An 18,117-nucleotide genomic window follows, 5' to 3' on the forward strand; every position below is an offset into this window, starting at 1 on the left:
GAAAGAATGAATGAATGATCCTTCAAGAGAGAAATCAAGTATTACCCACATTGGGTAGACTTCCTGACTTGTCGGTAAAATTAGGTGTTCCCTCCTCTGCAATGTGATATGATAATTAAGAGCTGAGGCTCTATAGCGAGGTTGGGATCTGAATCTGGATTACACTATTCACTGTTTAAACTTGAGTCTGCTATTTGACCTCTCCAAGGCATCTTTTTTTTTTTTTTTTTTTTGCGATACGCAGGCCTTTCACTGTTGTGGCCCCTCCTACCGCGGAGCACAGGTTCCGGATGCGCAGGCTCAGCGGCCATGGCCCACGGGCCCAGCCGCTCCGCGGCATGTGGGATCTTCCCAGACCGGGGCACGAACCCATGTCGCCTGCATGGGCAGGCGGACTCCCAACCACTGCGCCACCAGGGAAGCCCCAAGGCATCTTTTTTAAAAAATGAAATAACGCTATCTGGTTCACAGGGCTTTAGTGAAGATTTGTTGAAATAATGCATACAAGTGGATAGCATAAAGAAACACTCAAATGGTGGCTGCTTTTTCTATTATCAGTGAAATTATTTACATCAAGACTCTCCTTCATTCACTAACATATGGTTGGCAGGTGCTAGGTCAGCCACAGTATCAGTCTTCGTTGATTGAATGGGTGGACTTTGTGGAAGTGGAGAGAAGGACGTTCTTAGAAGGGACAGAAAGAGCTCTGTGTGGTGCATATTGGGAGGACGTGTAAGTCAGTTTGACCAGAGCAGTTGCGGGGGTGGAAGGGTTTTGTAACAACTAGCATAGCTCTGTTAGCAAAGAAGTGTGGAAATAAGCTGTTGCCTAGAACAGGGAGAGAAAGTTTTGTTGTGTGGGACTAGAAGTTTTCTAAATAGTCTCAGACTGAAAGGTGCAGTAGAACTTTTTGAGTACTTACTATCCTAATACTGTGGAATTTTGTTATATGGGACTAGAAGTTTTCTAAACAGTCTCAGACTGAGAAACAGAAAAGGGAAGAAACCTTTTTTTTTTTGCATACCTACTATATTAGACACTGATAGGTCTTTTTATTAGTTATCTTTCTTAATTTTCGTAGCCCCAGATATTATTTTGCAAATGAAGAGCCTGAGGTTTGGAGAGGTTGGGTAATTTTTCCAACATTACACTTGGCTTTTACAGGGAACTAGCACAATGCCTGGCTCATAGTAGCCACTTATTTTTAACTCAGAATATGTTTTCCTTCAGAAATAGTATTTGACATGGATATTGGGTTTCCAGATCAGCCTGTTTCATAATATATGAAGTTAGGATCAACATTTATTCATTCATGCAATAAACTTTTATTTAGCATGATGTTGGGTGCTGTGTATGCAAGTAAGATGTAGTCCCTTCTCACGAGGAAATTAAAGCCTAGTAGGAGTAACAGGCAGAAAAGTTGGATGTTAAGTGCTGTGCATACTTTGAGCCTAGAGAAAGAGTTCCTCACAGGGAGTCAGGGAAGCTTCTGAAAGGAGCTCATACCTGAGCTGAGTCCTGAAAGCTGAGTAAGAGATACCAAGGCAGAGAGGTGAGGGAAGGCTTTCTTGGTGGAGGGGACAGAGCTACAAAAGACACAAAGACAAGAGAAAGCTCTGGTTAGCTGAAGTGAAGATTGCAAGGAGGTTGGTGACTAGAGGCCAGATCATGCAGGGCTTTTAGGTGGAGACATGAGCTAGAGCAGAGACTTTTCACTTACAGAGGAGATGAAAGGTGTTGGGAAAAGACGATGGACGGAGAGGAGCTTGAACAGGGGTTCTATAGTGAGGAGGGTGGTGGTTGAGTCACGTAGTAAAGGGCAAGGAAAAGGGGTGCTCCAGTGGGTTGGTGGATGAAGAGTTTTGAGGGACCTGGCTTTCTCCAGAAGAATGAAGGCAACTCCTGCCTCACTCTTATTTAAGGTCTTGAGTAATCTTCCTCCCCTTCCACTTCTTTTATTCTCTTGGCACCAGTGATGAGCTGCCTATTTCTGTTCCCTTTCCACTGCCACTCCCTGTTGCTTCCAACTTACTGAAATAATATAAAATGGGATGCAGACTTACAGCTTCTCACCCTACTCTTTGGTTTGCAATGTAAACATGCCCTCCTTTGGGATTGGATTTTTTCTATTAATAAATAATGTTAGAGACTCAGAATAAAAAGGTTTCTTTCCAGTTCTTCTCTTTTTCTACTAAGACGCTCTAGGGAGGGAAAACCCACATCTACATGCTAAGCACAAAACTACTAAAGTATGATTTGAGCGCATTTTAGAAAAAGAGCCAAACTTGGAGTATCTTGGACATTTTATCATGGAAGAGAACGCATGGCATGTGAAAATAGCCAGCATCCCTCAACCCCAAAGGAGCTTTTCTTCCTCTCCTTTCCTTTCCGTCAGCTCTTTTACACCAGATCCCACTATGGTATGACTGACTTGTTAAACAGAGTGAGAGAGGTAACAGCTAGTTGAGGGAGGAAGGAAAGAAAGTTCTGAGCAATAGCAGTGGGGAAGAAGGGAAAGGCCCTGTTGCTATTAGACCACTGAACTCATACTACGTGTGTGTGTGTGTGTGTGTGTGGGTGGGTGTGTATTCATAGTCCCGTTTATATACAAGTAGGGCGTGTGGTACAGGGACCACTTCTAACTGGGATTTCCTTTCTGATTGTACTGATTATATCTTTAAAATTTTGATGAAGAAACTTTTCCAGTCCTGCCGCTGACTTACATCACTCATTGCATTGATTGTTATTTTCTTTTTCCATTTTTTAAATTGACCTTACTCGTATTTAGTGAGATTGCTAACAAGCAGTGAAATGTTCAAAGAAGGGAATTTTTTAAAAGGAGACTGAAACCCATGAGAAATTAAGCCCTTGAATAATTGAGGAGTATGGTATTTTTTCTACCAGCTTAATACTTTTTTAAAAAGAAGTGCACACTTATTTTTATTTTTTTAACATCTTTATTGGAGTGTACTTGCTCTACAATGGTGTGTTAGTTTCTGCTTTATAACAAAGTGATTAGTTTCTGCTTTATAACAAAGTGAATCAGCTATACATATACATATATCCCCATATCTCCTCCCTCTTGTGTCTCCCTCCCACCCTCCGTATCCCACCCCTCTAGGTGGTCACAAAGCACCGAGCTGATCTCCCTGAGGAATTGCACATATTTAGAAACTTCATGGTAAATTTCTACCCTAAAATGAGTTTTGAAGTATATTGAGGAAGTTGCAGCAGTCTGTTAGTTTGGGTTAAGTTATATGAATTGGACACAGGTGTTGGTAGCAAAGGAGATTTTGGTATTTCTCTGTGTGTGTTTTTTTCCCTACAAGTTTGTTGAACTTAAAAAACTCAGCTTGTAATTCTTAACTGGAATCTTAAAGGCAAACTGACATACTGGTTGGCGTTTGGTTTAGAACTGGAAGCCTTGAAGCAGCGTTTCTGGAAGCATGCTAATCCAGCAGCCAAACCCAGGGCTGCTCAGCAGGTGAATGTGAACATCATAGTGAAAGATGTGGGCCCTGATGGAAAGGAAGAGCTCAAGGCAGATACGGTAGCTGTGACTTTGGCAGCTGAGAAGCTGGATGGAGCAAGCCACACAAAACCAGGTATTTGCGGTCATGGGGGTTTCTTTGTTTATTTTTTTGGCTGGGGGCGGGGATGGGTGCCTGGCTCTTTGTACTCTGGCAGGTTTTTATGGCTACTGAAGACCCTATAGTGAGACGTTATAGAATCTTTTTCATTGGAGACTTTAGAGATGGGACAGCAGTACCTCTAGCATGATTCATGTGTGTAGCATTACCTAGTTGTGTGGGGTGGGTAAGAGGAATTATTTCTTAAACTAGCCTTTGTCTTATTGTTTAAAAAAATATATCCATTGTAGAAAATACATGGAATAAACAAAAAGCTTCTACAGTTCTCTATCAGAGACATCTTCTGTAACCATGTTTTATATCCTTTAAAACGTTTTGCATGTATTTTTTAAACAGACAGTACATGTCTGCTTAAAAAATAAAACAGTAATGCAATCATACTGTGCATTCTGCTTTGTAATCTGTATTAGGGACAGGTCTGTTGTTTCCACTCCCACTTTGAAAATACGAGTAATATATCACATAGAAAAAAATTAAAACACTGAGGAAAAGGTATAAAATGAAAAATTAGTCTTCCCAAAGGCAACTTAACAATTTCTTGTGTGTTCTGGGAAAATTCATATGCATATGCCATTGTGTGTGTGTGTGTGTGTGTGTGTGTGTGTGTGTGTGTGTGTGAGAGTGAAAGAGAGAGAAAGAGAGAGAGACATTGTACACTTATACTCTCTGCCAGGCACTGCTCTAGGTGCTTTACAGCAAATAACATTAGTGTCCTTATTTTATATGTGAAGAAACTGATATAGAAAGCATTTAAACAACTTGCTCAAATTTATATAACTAGTAAGTAGTAGAACTAGCAGCCTAATCCAGACCACCTAACTCAAGAGTTCACATATCAGGATACACATATTGCTTTGGGGGGCTTTTTTTTTTTTTTAACAGCTGTGTGATATTCCATTGTGCAAGTATAACATGATTTGTTTAACCATACTCCTATTAATGGACATTGTGTTTGTTTCAGTTTGGGTATTTCATACAATATTGCGTCCTAGTATCAGATATATGTTAGTAAATTTTGATGCAAAATTCCTTACAGTGGAATCAGTGAGTCAAAAAAAAATATATATATATATATATAACATCCCAGTGTCCTTCAGAATAGTTGTACCGATTTACACTCTGAATCACAGTGTGTAAGAGTTCCTGTTAAAAAAAAAAAGAGTTCCTGTTTCTTCCAGTTAATAACAGATATTATCAAGCCTTCAAATTTTTGCCAAATATATAAAAAATGGTATCTCATTATTTTGATTTGTATTTCTAATGAGAAGTGATGTTAAGCATTATTTTTTAAAATAATTTTTAGTTTTATTTTTGGCTGCATTGGGTCTTTCTCTAGTTGTGGCGAGTGGGGGCTACTCTTCATTGCGGTGCATGGGCTTCTCATTGCGGTGGCTTCTCTTGTTGCAGAGCACAGGCTCTAGGTGCGCGGGCTTCAGTAGTCGTGGCCCGCGGGCTCAGTAGCTGTGGCCCATGGGCTTAGTTGCTCCACGGCATGTGGGATCTTCCTGGACCAGGGCTCGAACCTGTGTCCTCTGCATTGGCAGGTGGATTCTTAACCACTGTGCCACCAGGGAAGCCCTTAAGCATTATTTTTAATTTTATTTACAATACATGTTCATTTTTCTGTGAACTACCAGTTCATATCGTTTGCCCATTTTACTCTTGAGTTGTTTCTCTTTTTCTTTAATGTGGATAAATTTATCAATATTTTCCTTCATGGCTTCTGAACCATAGACTTTTGAAGGCCCACTCCCCCCCACCCATCTTTTTTTTTTTTACCCTTTTAAATAATAATTTTATAATCTCTGTAATATATTAGCCCAGGGTGTAGAGCATAATTATGGAAGTTATCTCCTACACTCAATTCATGATATTCTCCATTTGTTAAGATAACAAAAGCCTAGACTCCTAAGGTCTCTGATTTTCCTTTTGGGTCGTGTCTCGAACACCTCTGGAGTTGCCTAAAGTGGACACTTGTGTTGTTGTAGTGTGTAGTTGGTCATTACGTCTAAAGCATCTCTTCATATTTCTGTTCAGGGGAAAAGCTTCAGGTGCTGAAAGCTAAGCTGCAAGAAGCAATGAAACTCCGAAGGTCTGAGGAGCGCCAAAAGCGCCAAGCATTACTTAAGTTAGATAATGAAGATGGATTTGAAGAAGAGGAGGAGGAGGAGGAAGAAATGACGGATCAGTCCGAGGAAGACGGAGAAGAGGAGGGAGAGGAAGCTTTGGAGGAAGAAGAGGCAAAAGAGGAGGAAGAGGAGGAAGAAGGCAATCAGGAGGTTTCTGGCAATTATGTGATTTTGTTACTAGATCATGATGAATAAGGAAGAGAGAAAATCAGATTTGAGTAAGAATATAATGAGCATGTTCAATTGTATAAGAGATTTCAGGGGCAGAGATAAACGTAGCTCATATGTACTTAAATATTAGTGCTTTCAGTCCTTTCAGCACCAGGGAACACCTGCAGTTCACAGAGCCATAGCCTTGGCTTCTACCTGTTGGTTTACATATTGTACTATTATACTGATATCGAAATGGTTTTGTATTAATAGAAATTTTATCTTTGTTGTTCATTTAGGTTTCTCTGTTCAGAATAAAAAGCACTTTTAACCTTGGCCAGGTTGAGTTCTGGAATAAATTCTCAGACAGCCCGAGACCTTCCTGAGTTAATTTTATTCTTGTTGAGGAAGGTATTTGTAGAAGGGCCTCTTGCCCTTTTTCTATAGTATTGTTTTCCACCTAGAGAAGACAGATGATGATAGGACTTTGGGTATTAGAAAAAAGAAAATCGTCCTTGTTTGAACACTGGAGTCATTTAAAAGAACTGGTTAATGTTTAACCCTGGGTAAAGGAAGAGGAAAGCCATGGCTGAACTGGGCAGGATGTCATAGTTTGTGGTTGGTTGGAGGTCAGTAGTTGTCCTGCAATCTCAGGCTAATCATGTAACCTCTCATTGACTCAATAAAATGATAATCCGGTTCTTTCATGATCTTGTGGCAGTTTTGGGAGGGTAAAGGTAAAGTAACATAAGTATAAAAGAGCTTTAGAAGTGTCAGCGTAAATTGTGTTGATGATAATGGTTAGACCGAGCTTCCTTCAGGTTTACCTTTTCAGATTTAAGATGCAACTTGTAACTAAGCACCCATATTTCAGGCTGACAGTGTGTTTGCTTTTAAATTTTTTGACTTGTATTATTCTGTTTTGGGGTTGTGTGATTGGTAAAGATTGCAGAATTCCTTCTCGGTAGTGAAGAAATAGAAACCAAAGATGAGAAAGAAATGGATAAAGAAAACAATGATGGCAATGGTGAAATTGGCAAGTCAGTTGGCCTTCTCTCTGTCCCCAAGCCTCTCTTGTCAGATTCTACCTTCCTTCTATTTAAGGACAACTCTTCCAAGATGGGGTAAGTAATTCTCTCTAAGGAAAGATAAGATTCCCTGGTATTTGCCCCTCTAGTAAGAAGCAGATACTCAAACAATTTACCTTCTTATTTTGTAGTTACTCTGCTAGTGAAGAAAAATCAGAAATAGATGAAAACTCAGGCAAAAGACCTAGCAAACTAGGTAAGTAGTGACTCTTTCACAGAACGTGACTTTTCTCTGATCCTCCAGCTTTGACACTTAAGGACTACAATTCCTTAAGGTTCCATTTTTTGGAACCCTAGTGGACTTTTCCCAGTCTTACCTGTGGCAATGACAGGAATTTATGAATTAGAATATTTTTCTTGGTCCAGTTTTTGAAAACTTACCTGCAGTTTCCACGAGCATGTAATAGGTCCTTAGTGAGTATGTGTTGATTGAACGAAACATGAAACATTTCTATCATATGTAGATCAAAGGAAGATGTGTAAGTGATTGGATAATGGAAAGAGTAATCATAGGCATTAGGCAGAAAGACAGGAACTTTCAGGTGTCACTTAGCTCACAGTGATAAACCCTGATTATATGATGGTATCTTAGTACCATAATTGACCTTTTTTTTACAAAAAATTTATTTATTTTATTTATTTATTTTTGGCTGCGTTGGGTCTTCGTTGCTGTGTGCAGGCTTTCTCTAGTTGTGGTGAACGGGGGCTACTCATCGTTACGGTGCACGAGCTTCTCATTATGGTGGCTTCTCTTGCGGAGCACAGGCTCTAGACACGCGGGCTTCCGTAGTTGTGGCATGCAGGCTCAGTAGTTGTGGCTCGTGGGCTCTAGAGCGCAGACTCAGTAGTTGTGGCAGACAGGCTTAGTTGCTCCGCGGCATGTGGGATCTTCCCGGACCAGGGCTCGAACCTGTGTCCCCTGCATTGGCAGGTGGATTATTAACCACTGCACCCCCCGTAATTGACCTTTAATGTAACGTTTTGGAACATGTAACTTGAGAGGTTTGCCAATGGGTCTTACCTGACAGTTTCATTCTCAACTCTTTTTCCTAAACAAATCTAACTTATTTCTAGAATCATGCACTTAAAAGTTATTTTTCTTTAGATGAAGATGATTCGTGCTCATTACTGACAAAGGAGAGCAGCCACAATAGCAGCTTTGAGCTGATAGGCTCCACAATTCCATCCTATCAGCCTTGCAACAGACAAACAGGCCGTGGGACCAGTCTTTTCCCTACGGCAGGAGGATTCAGATCTCCTTCCCCTGGACTATTTCGAGCCAGTTTGGTCAGCTCAGCTTCTAAGGTAAGATGGCAGTGGTTTTCTAATCTCCTTCCGCTTTTGCTTCCCACATTGCTAAATAAAGTGTGTCCAAGTCAACAACTCCCACCACATTGTGTATGTTTAGTTTAAAAAATCCACCCCTTTGTGTATTTTTATATATATATAAATTTATTTTATTTATTTATTTTTGGCTGCATTGGGTCTTTGTTGCTGCACGCGGGCTTTCTCTAGTTTCGGGGAATGGGGGCTACTCTTCGTTGTGTTGCACGGGCTTCTCGTTGCTGTGGCTTCTCTTGTTGTGGAGCATGGGCTCTAGGTGCGCGAGCTTCAGTAGTTGTGGCTCACGGGCTTAGTTGCTCCGCGGCATGTGGGATCTGCCCAGACCAGGGCTCGAACCTGTGTCCCCTGCATTGGCAGGCGGATTCTTAACCACTGTGCCACCAGGGAAGTCCCCCCGCTTTGTGTATTAAAAACAAGCCTCATCCAAGGTTCTTACGTTCTTGAAAATATTTTTCTTTATGCTCCTCTTGGCTATGCATTGTCCTCCTCAACTGCAATTGCCTGAGAGTAGATTAAATTTTACAAATAGCAGCTTCTGCTGTTGTCATGACAGTGAATGACATTTGTAAAATGTTTTGTTTTTGTTTGGTTTTGTTTTGGTGCCAGAGTTCAGGAAAGCTGTCTGAGCCTTCACTTCCCATAGAGGATTCCCAGGATCTGTATAACGCCTCCCCAGAGCCTAAGACACTTTTCCTAGGAGCAGGAGACTTCCAGTTCTGTTTAGAAGATGACACTCAGAGCCAACTGTTGGATGCAGATGGGTAGGTAGTTTTATGTTTCTGTGGGTGGATGGTGCTGGGTACGGCTTAATTTTGTTTAAAAATAAAGTGAGCTTCTGTCGCTCCATCTGTGCTTTCTCTTCTGAGAAAGAGAGGTGTACAGACCATTAGTATTACATTCCACACGTTTGAACAAAGTCTGTCTAGAAAATTAAAAGTAAATAGCCTTGGGCTTCCCTGGTGGCGCAATGGTTAAGAATCCGCCTGCCAATGCAGGAGACACGGGTTCAAGCCCTGGTCTGGGAAGATCCCACATGCCATGGAGCAACTAAGCCCATGCGCCACAACTACTGAGCCTGCGCTCTAGATCCCGTGAGCCACAACTACGGAGCCTGCAAGCCACAACTACTGAAGCCCGGGCGCCTAGAGCCCGTGCTCTGCAACAAGAGAAGCCACCACAATGAGAAGCCCGCGCACCACAATGAAGAGTAGCCCCTGCTCGCTGCAACCAGAGAAAGCCTGCACACAGCAATGAAGACCCAACGCAGCCAAAAATAAATAAATAAATAAATACATTTATTTAAAAAAAAAAGAAAAAGTAAATAGCCTTGCTGGCATTCTGATCCTTCAATTTCTGCATTGTATGAAATGCATAGCTCTTATAAGGTCATCAGATTTCTCTGCATCCATCCTACTATGTTAGGATTGTTGGGTAGGATTGAGAATTGACACTTTTGTGGCACATTACATGCATAACACCAAGCCCTACTCTAGCACCATTTGAAGCCAAAAATTATCCTTTACCCTTCACCTTTTTTTTTCAGAATTGGCTTTTTTAAAAAAATTTATTTATTTATTTATCTTTTTAATTTTGGCTGCATTGGGTCTTTGTTGCTGTGCATGGGCTTTCTCTAGTTGTGGCAAGTGGGGGCTACTCTTCGTTGTGGTGGCTTCTCTTGTTGTGGAGCATGAGCTCTAGGTGTGCGGGCTTCAGTAGTTGTGCCACGTGGCCTCAGTAGTTGTGGCTTGCGGGCTCAGTAGTTGTGGCTTGTGGGCTCTAGAGCACAGGCTCAGTAGTTGTGGTGCACGGGCTTAGTTGCTCTGCAGCGTGTGGGATCTTTCTGGACCAGGGCATGAACCTGTGTCCCCTGCATTGGCAGGCAGGTTCTTAACCACTGCACCACCAGGGAAGTCCCATGCCCTTTACCTTTCGAATAGGCTTTATTCTTTCATAAACTTCCCCCTCCCTCTTTAGATTGTCACAGCCTAAAGTGTGACACTCTTGTCTTCTGGTTCAGGATTCAGCTTCTAACTTCGGTATTGGAGATGAGTTCGGGCTTTTCACCCACCACTTTGTTTTTTTCCTGGAGAATTTCTTACACTCTTCATTGTGCTTGTAGGTTCTTAAATGTTAGAAACCACAGGAATCAGTACCAAGCTTTGAAGCCTCGATTGCCGTTGGCCAGTATGGATGAGAACGCCATGGACGCCAACATGGATGAGCTGTTGGATTTGTGTACGGGAAAGTTCACATCTCAGGCTGAAAAACCTCTGTCCAGGAAGAGCGACAAGAAAGAGAACATGGAGGAACTTCTGGATCTGTGTTCAGGAAAATTTACTTCTCAGGGTAATTATCCAACAGAGCATCAGGCTCACCACAGCCAAATATCTTAAGTCAGTGTCCTTGAAAAGAAGCCCCTTACTGTCAGGTGAGAAAACAGAGCTGTGGTGGATTCTTGAGCATAGGTTGCATGCACTGCTTAGCTCCTGACATTCAGAGCCCTTACTTTCTTAGAGTGGTGAAGTATCAACTTAAAACTGCTTTAGCTTTGGCCATATGACTTGTCATTTATGGCTAATATATGTGCAAAGCTTAGAGCAGTGTCTGCTGCATAGAATATTTCATATAAATGCTAACTTATTACTTCCACCTGCACACCCCTTTCTCCCCCTCACACCTCTGCTAGAACGTAAGCTGTTTGGGAGCTGCGATCTTTGTTTTGTTTGCTGCTGTCTTCCTGGCGCCTGGCACATAGTAAGCACTAAATAAGGATTTGTTGAATGAATGAATGAATGGGGAGCTCTTTTTGGCAAGCTTACCTTAGAACTGTGTTGAGCCGGCATGTCTTCAGATGGCTGGGGAGAGAGGATAAAGCTGTCATTTCTTGGTGACAAATCTTTTTCTTCATCGTGACGTAGATGTCTCTACTCTGGCTCCATCAGAGTTAACTAAGCAGGAGAAGGAGAACAGTCTGGGTGATCCAATGGAAGAAGCACTTGCTCTTTGCTCAGGCTCTTTCCCAACAGACAGGTGAGTCTCAGTGATTGGAGGGAACTTGGCAAGTCCGGTGTTCTGATAAAATACTGGGGTAGGTTCTCTGGGCTCAGGAATAAATGGTCATCTTAGGGGCTTCGTATCCTGTCTGAGAGTCTTGCAGTCTGTTTGAGTCTCATATTTGCATAGTAAGGAAATTAGAATGCTTTCATTTAGTTGGTGGGGAACAGGGTAAAAAAAGGCAAGAAAAAACACATGAAAGTTCTCAACATCACTAATAATTAAGGAAATGCAGGGGCTTCCCTGGTGGCACAGTGGTTGAGAATCCACCTGCCAATGCAGGGGACATGGGTTCAAGCCCAGGTCCGGGAAGATCCCTCATGCTGTGGAGCAACTAATCCCATGCGCCACAACTACTGAGCCTGCGCTCTAGAGCCTGTGAACCACAACTACTGAGCTTGTGTGCTCTAACTACTGAAGCCCATGTGCCTAGAGCCCGTGCTCTGCAATGAGAAGCCACCGCAATGAGAAGCCCGCACACTGCCACGAAGAGTAGCCCCTGCTCGTCGCAACTAGAGAAAGCCCGTGCGCAGCAGCGAAGACCCAACACAGCCAAAAATAAAAATAAATAAATTTATTTTAAAAAGAAAAGAAAAGATAATGCAAATCAAAACCATAATAAGATACTACCTCACACCCAGCAGTTATTCCACTTTTGGCTATATACACAAAAGAAGTGAGAACAGCGTCTGTAATAGATATTTGTACACCCATGTTCATAGTATTATTCGTAATAGTCAAAAGGTGGAAGCATCCCAAGTGGATACATACACAGTGGAATAATATTCAGCATTTAAAAAGGAAGGAGATTCTGATACATGCTACAGCATGGATGAACTGTGGGGAGATTATGCTAAGTGAAGTAAGCTAGTACAAAAAGACAAATACTGTATGATTCCACTTACATGAGGTACTTAGAGTAGTCAAATTCGTAGACACAAAGTAGAAGGGTGGTTGCTAGGGATTGTGGGGAGGGAAGAATGGGAGTTGCTATTGAAAGCGTATAGAGTTTTAGTTTTGTAAGATGAAGAGTTCTGGAAGTTGGTTGCATAACAATGTGAATGTACTTAACACTAATGAACTGTACACTTAAAATGATTAAGATAGTAAACTATGTTGTGTGTATTTTATCACAATTTAAAAAATTTTTTTAAAGGCAAGATATCTCATTTCCTGTTTCTTGAAGAGATTGTTGGTGCTATAAAATATTTTCAATTCCTAAGTTGGCTGACTGCTTGTAGTTTGCTTTCAACTCTTTTATTGATTTGTTGATTTGCATTTTAGGGAAGAAGAAGGTGAAGAGGAGGAATTTGGAGACTTTCAGCTTGTCCCAAATGATAATGAGTTTGATAGTGATGAGGTGAGTTTGAAGGGGACAGAGTAATCATAACCGAACTCCATGTATCGCTGCTGTGTTTGCTTGTTTTGTAGTTTGAGTTCTTGAGAATTCTGTTTGGCATGTTATCAGAAGCAATTTCCTAGAATCAAATGTTTGGGCAGAAGTTTATAAATTCCTGTCTTAGTTGAGGACACATTTTATTCTGTGTAACTTTGCATGTGATACTATATGATTTTGCAGGATGAACACAGTGACTCTGACAATGAAGACCCGGCACTAGAAGACCATGAAGATAATGATGAGGAAGACCTCCTGCAGCAATCCGAGAAGTTGAAAAGGCAAATGTAGGTGTTATGCCCCTTCCTTCAGTTGCAGGAAGGTTCTCCTGACAGTTGAGTTGTAGCTTGCTACATTTGCTGGTTCTATTTTTCCTTTTTGTGGTTAACACAGATTGAATAGAAGCCATTTACGTGATATCTGTTGAGTATTCAAAGATGGTCACGTCCTCCTCAAGTGATTCCTATACTAAACATCCCTAGTTCTTCAACTGTTTCTCACGTGACATTGCTTCCAGACTCCTCACATGTATGGAAACTCTCTTTATCTTCAGGTGTGGTCTGACCACCGCTCTATGTAGTGGTACAACCACATCCCTTGTTCTGGTTGCATACTACTTTATGAAGTAACCAAAGAGCATAAGAGCTGAGTCACTGTAGATCCTGAGGATCTTGTAAATGACTAAAATTCCCCATGCCTTTTTTCCTGTGAATTACTGTCATTCCAGGTTTTCCTCATCCTAGTCTCAGGCAAATGACCCCCCTTTATTTTTTTAATATTTTGTTGTCATTTTGATCATGAAAGTAAGCCATTTATTTTGGAATATTTCAAAGAATACAGAAAGACATAAATAAAAAGTCATCCAGGAACTTCCCTGGTGATGCAGTGGTTAAGAATCCACCTGCCAATGCAGGGGACACAGGTTCGATCCCTGGTCCGGGACAATCCCACATGCCACGGAGCAACTAAGCCCGTGCGCCACAACTACTGAGCCTGTACTCTAGAGCCCGAGAGCCACAACTACTGAGCCCGAGTGCTGCAACTACTGAAGCCTGCATGCCTAGAGCCCGTGCTCTGCAACAAGAGAAGCCACTGCAAAGAGAAGCCCGAGCACCACAACAAAGAGTAGCCCCTGCTCACCGCAACTAGAGAAAGCCCGCGTGCAGCAACAAAGACCCAACGCAGCCAAAAAAAAGAAAGTCATCCATGTCCACCGTCCAGGATATTTTTGAAAGTGGTGGTGGTGGTTATTATTACCTCATAACTTTTTTTCAGGCATATATTTTTATGTGGTTGAGATCTGTACAATTTTTTTTATATGTACAATTTTGCATCTTGCTTTTTTTTCCTACTTACCATATCTGTAAGCCTTTTTCCTTGATATTGAAGGTTTTATAAAAACCATTTTAATAGGTATTCCACATTTTATTATTTGTAGATGACTTTTGGAATTCAAATATAGGATATCATATTGATCCTTATTAGATTTATTTTGTTGTTTTTAGCCCATCATTCCCTTCTGTTGAGATCAGTTTGGGCTTCTAATTTGTCACCTGTCAAATTAACTATTCATACAGCTTTGGGCCATCTATAGATTTTTTTTCTAAGGCAATGGTTCTTAAACCTTATTTAACTATAGAGTCCTTTGTTTAAATGAAATCTTATAAAGAATGGCAGCTAAAAATTGAACTGCTCAAAGAGGGTAGATGGGAAGATTGAGAAGCTTAGTGGCTATTGGCCCCTGAAGGAATTCTTCAGGAACCCTAGGAGTTAGAGGAGCTCAGCTTTAAAATAGTAATGGAAGTCTTTCATAAAAAATCAGTCTTCGGGGCTTCCCTGGTGGTGCAGTGGTTGAGAGTCTGCCTGCCGATGCAGGGGACACGGGTTCGAGCCCTGGTCTGGGAGGATCCCACATGCCGCGGAGCAACTGGGCCCGTGAGCCACAACTACTGAGCCTGCGTGCCTGGAGCCGTGCTCCACAGCGAGAGGCCGCAACAGTGAGAGGCCCGCGCACCGCGATGAAGAGTGGCCCCCGCTTGCCGCAACTAGAGAAAGCCCTCGCACAGAAACGAAGACCCAACACAGCCAAAAATAAATAATAAATAAATTTATTTAAAAAAAAAAATCAGCCTTCAGAAAGCCATCAAGCTTCTGCCACTCATGACCATAGGTGACAGCACTTTGAACTCAGATGACAGCAGATTTGTTCTCGATGTGAGCTGAAGTCAGAAAAACTAACTTGCAGTGGTTTTGATTACTACTAACTCTGAGCTTCAGTCATACCTCTAACTTGAGGGTCAAGATTTGGCAGGCTGTAAGAAGAGTACAGTCTATTACCTTTCCATACTATACTATCTCTAGTCTGTCTCCTGAAGCTGGTAAGCTTAAATACAAGACAAAATAGTTTGAACCTTCTAGCAGGTGTGTCCCAAATATATAGAGGAGATTGAGAGTTCTGGCTTTAGAGTCACCAACCTAGGTTGAATCCAGGCTCTGCTGCCTCCCAGCTAGCTGTGTGACCATTGGTAAGTTGTTTACTCTCTGAGTCTCAGTTCCTTCAACTGAAAATTGAAAGGAATAATAATACTCCTCCCTGAGATAACGCAGCAATGCTCCAAAGCACAGTTATTGGCACACAGTATATATTAAATAATAGACTTTTAAGTATTATCAAAATGTATTATTATTATTAATTTAATCTTATTGTTATTAGAGATGGCTCTGTGTTCTGCTCTTCTCATTGCTGTGTGTATATTCATTGTTGTATTTTCTAATTTTCAATTTTCCAGGAGATTGAAGAAATACCTGGAGGATGAGGCAGAGGTGTCAGGGAGTGACGTGGGAAGTGAAGATGAGTATGATGGGGAAGAGCTTGATGAATATGAAGAGGATGTAATTGATGAATTACTTCCTTCTGATGAGGAACTGCAGAGTCAAATCAAGAAAATACACATGTCAGTATCCCAGCAAGCCCTTCTGAATAATGAATGGGGTGTGTCTTAAGGCAGGCCCTATAACCAGCCAGAGTGGTCCTGGTTTTGAACACCGTATTTCTCCTGTTGTAGGAAAACAATGTTGGATGATGATAAACGACAGTTACGTTTGTACCAAGAAAGGTACCTTGCTGATGGGGACCTGCACAGTGATGGTCCTGGACGAATGAGGAAATTCCGATGGAAGAACATAGGTATTTTGATTGTTGCCTTTAGAAGCAAATTGTACAAAGGTACATGTTTGTCCAGTTTAAGACAGCAAGAGGAAATCAAAACTATAGCAGGCAGCTGTGGAGGACCTTGCCTTGACCTTTATTTTCTGTTAATGGATAGGAAAAGCTTGTATCAGTGTATTGTAAATGAAAAGGGTTCACTTGTGTCTGTTGAGACACCCTCTCTTGTGGGGAGTGCAGAATGCTAATAGCCTTAACTCTTTGCTTTAGATGATGCTTCCCAGATGGACTTGTTCCACAGAGACTCTGATGATGATCAGACTGAAGAACAGCTTGATGAGACGGAAGCCAGATGGAGGAAGGAGCGAATTGAACGAGAGCAGTGGCTTCGGGACCAGGTAGGAAGCCTGCAAGAAATTCTCCTATTCCGACCCTACTTATGAGGTCACTCCGTCACCCGTCAAAATCTTGGGCAATATATTGCTGTCCCCCTTTTTTTTTTTTTTTTTTGGGTACGCAGGCCTCTCACCATTGTGGCCTCTCCCGCTGCGGAGCACAGGCTCCGGACGCGCAGGCCCAGCGGCCATGGCTCACAGGACCAGCCGCTCTGCGGCATGTGGGATCCTCCCGGACCGGGGCACAAACCCGTGTCCCCTGCATTGGCAGGCGGACTCTCAACCACTGCGCCACCAGGGGAACCCTGCTGTCCCTTTTAATCCTTGAATTTTCTTTTGTGCTTTGAGAAGGTTACCATGGGCAGTTCTAGTCATGTTTTTGTCCAAAATCCTTTTTTTTTTTTGGTCTAAAGCAACAAAGAGTTGCAAAAAGGAAAACAAATGCTGTCCCAAGTACTCTAGTTTCCAGGCTATGCTAATTATTTGGGGGAGCTGTGGGCTTCTGTTAATGCTGTCTGATTTTTATTTTCAGGCACAGCAGGGGAAAATTGCAGCTGAAGAAGAAGAGGAGATTGGGGAAGACAGTCAGTTTATGATGCTGGCCAAGAAAGTTACAGCCAAAGCTCTGCAGAAGAATGGTGAGCTCTTAGTCCTCCTCAGGGTCTGGCCCCCGGGGTTGTTAGTGCTGGAGCCTTAGAGGTGACTCCAGCCTTCGGGGGCTGGTGCAGCCTACTCATGGGCCGGCGTCCCTCCGATGGGGAGAGACAGTATTCTTTCCATCTTAGACTGTTGGGCAGTCGACATTGTGATTGTGAGTATATGTAGCTGGTTTTGCTTTATGTTCTAAGGCAGCTCAGAGGATTGAATTCTGGCTTCTTTATTCAGTTGCCCAGGATTATATACTTAAGTGTTAGAGCTGGAATTTGAACCCAGATATGCCTAACCCCAGAGCTGATGCTCTTAAACACTCCTTAACACTCTTACCACTCTTGTATTTTCTTATTATTACTGTTAATTAGACAATAAGTTCAGCTGAGTTGTCTGTCTTCTCTTAAGCCACTTAAGTGTACTTTCAAGTCATGATTATAAAATAATCTGAGTTCCTATGGCTTTAGTTTATTGGTTTAGTTAAAGGCTTGTTAGCTTGTTTAGATTTAAAAGTAATTCTACGCAGCTTTGTCCAGAACAAGCCTCTCTGTCTTTTCTTTTCAGTCAGTCGCACTGTGGTTATTCAAGAATCAGAGTCTTTATTCAGAAATCCTTTTGAAGCCACCAAACCAGGAAGTGACAACCAGGTTGGTTGGGGACCTTGTTAGCCTGATGTCATGATCTTCAGTGTTATAAAGGCCCAGGTCAAGTTAAGGGAATGCTCTTTCATTAGGGGAGGGAGGTGGCTGCAAGAAATGGAAGGAGATGTCAAAGGAGCCTACCATTTCTTTTCTACTTGAGCAGGGTAGGACTGTGTCCCCTCAATACCTGGTGGAGGCAGGGAGGCGCTGACTTCTCATTCTTCCCTTGGCACTTGGAATTTGATACCAGGAATTTGATGACTCTTCTTTCCTCAGCTGAAGACGGGCTCACTGCTAAACCAGCCCAAAGCTGTGCTTCAGAAACTGGCTGCCCTGTCTGACCTCAACCCTAGTGCTCCCCGAAATTCAAGAAACTTTGTCTTCCACACACTTTCTCCTGTCAAGGCTGAGGCAGCAAAGGAATCATCTAAGCCTCGGGTAGGGAATTTGAGAACT

The 18,117-nt window shown here is 42.1% G+C and overlaps 1 protein-coding gene across 6 annotated transcripts in view; it reads left to right on the plus strand.

Moving 5' to 3' along the window:
* CLSPN (claspin) overlaps positions 1-18,117 on the plus strand; it is a 33,995-nt gene that overhangs the window by 8,877 nt on the left and 7,001 nt on the right. For 4 of the 6 annotated variants that reach the window (XR_004521700.2, XR_004521701.2, XM_019938133.3 and 1 more), the window contains 16 exons: positions 3,414-3,605; positions 5,688-5,929; positions 6,875-7,053; positions 7,149-7,213; positions 8,123-8,322; positions 8,968-9,122; positions 10,481-10,707; positions 11,280-11,391; positions 12,700-12,775; positions 12,995-13,098; positions 15,601-15,765; positions 15,877-15,998; positions 16,248-16,375; positions 16,905-17,010; positions 17,585-17,667; positions 17,938-18,099. Coding sequence is in view for 4 of the 6 variants with exons in the window: in XM_019938133.3 (XP_019793692.1) it covers positions 3,414-3,605; positions 5,688-5,929; positions 6,875-7,053; positions 7,149-7,213; positions 8,123-8,322; positions 8,968-9,122; positions 10,481-10,707; positions 11,280-11,391; positions 12,700-12,775; positions 12,995-13,098; positions 15,601-15,765; positions 15,877-15,998; positions 16,248-16,375; positions 16,905-17,010; positions 17,585-17,667; positions 17,938-18,099 (2,318 nt within the window). In the remaining 2 variants the exon portion in view is untranslated. The remainder of the gene's footprint in view (positions 1-3,413; positions 3,606-5,687; positions 5,930-6,874; positions 7,054-7,148; positions 7,214-8,122; positions 8,323-8,967; positions 9,123-10,480; positions 10,708-11,279; positions 11,392-12,699; positions 12,776-12,994; positions 13,099-15,600; positions 15,766-15,876; positions 15,999-16,247; positions 16,376-16,904; positions 17,011-17,584; positions 17,668-17,937; positions 18,100-18,117) is intronic. The other 2 variants (XM_033838090.2, XM_033838088.2) reach the window with 2 other exon arrangements.

The sequence above is a fragment of the Tursiops truncatus genome, chromosome 1 (genome assembly GCF_011762595.2).
Source record: "Tursiops truncatus isolate mTurTru1 chromosome 1, mTurTru1.mat.Y, whole genome shotgun sequence".
Lineage (NCBI taxonomy): Eukaryota > Metazoa > Chordata > Mammalia > Artiodactyla > Delphinidae > Tursiops > Tursiops truncatus.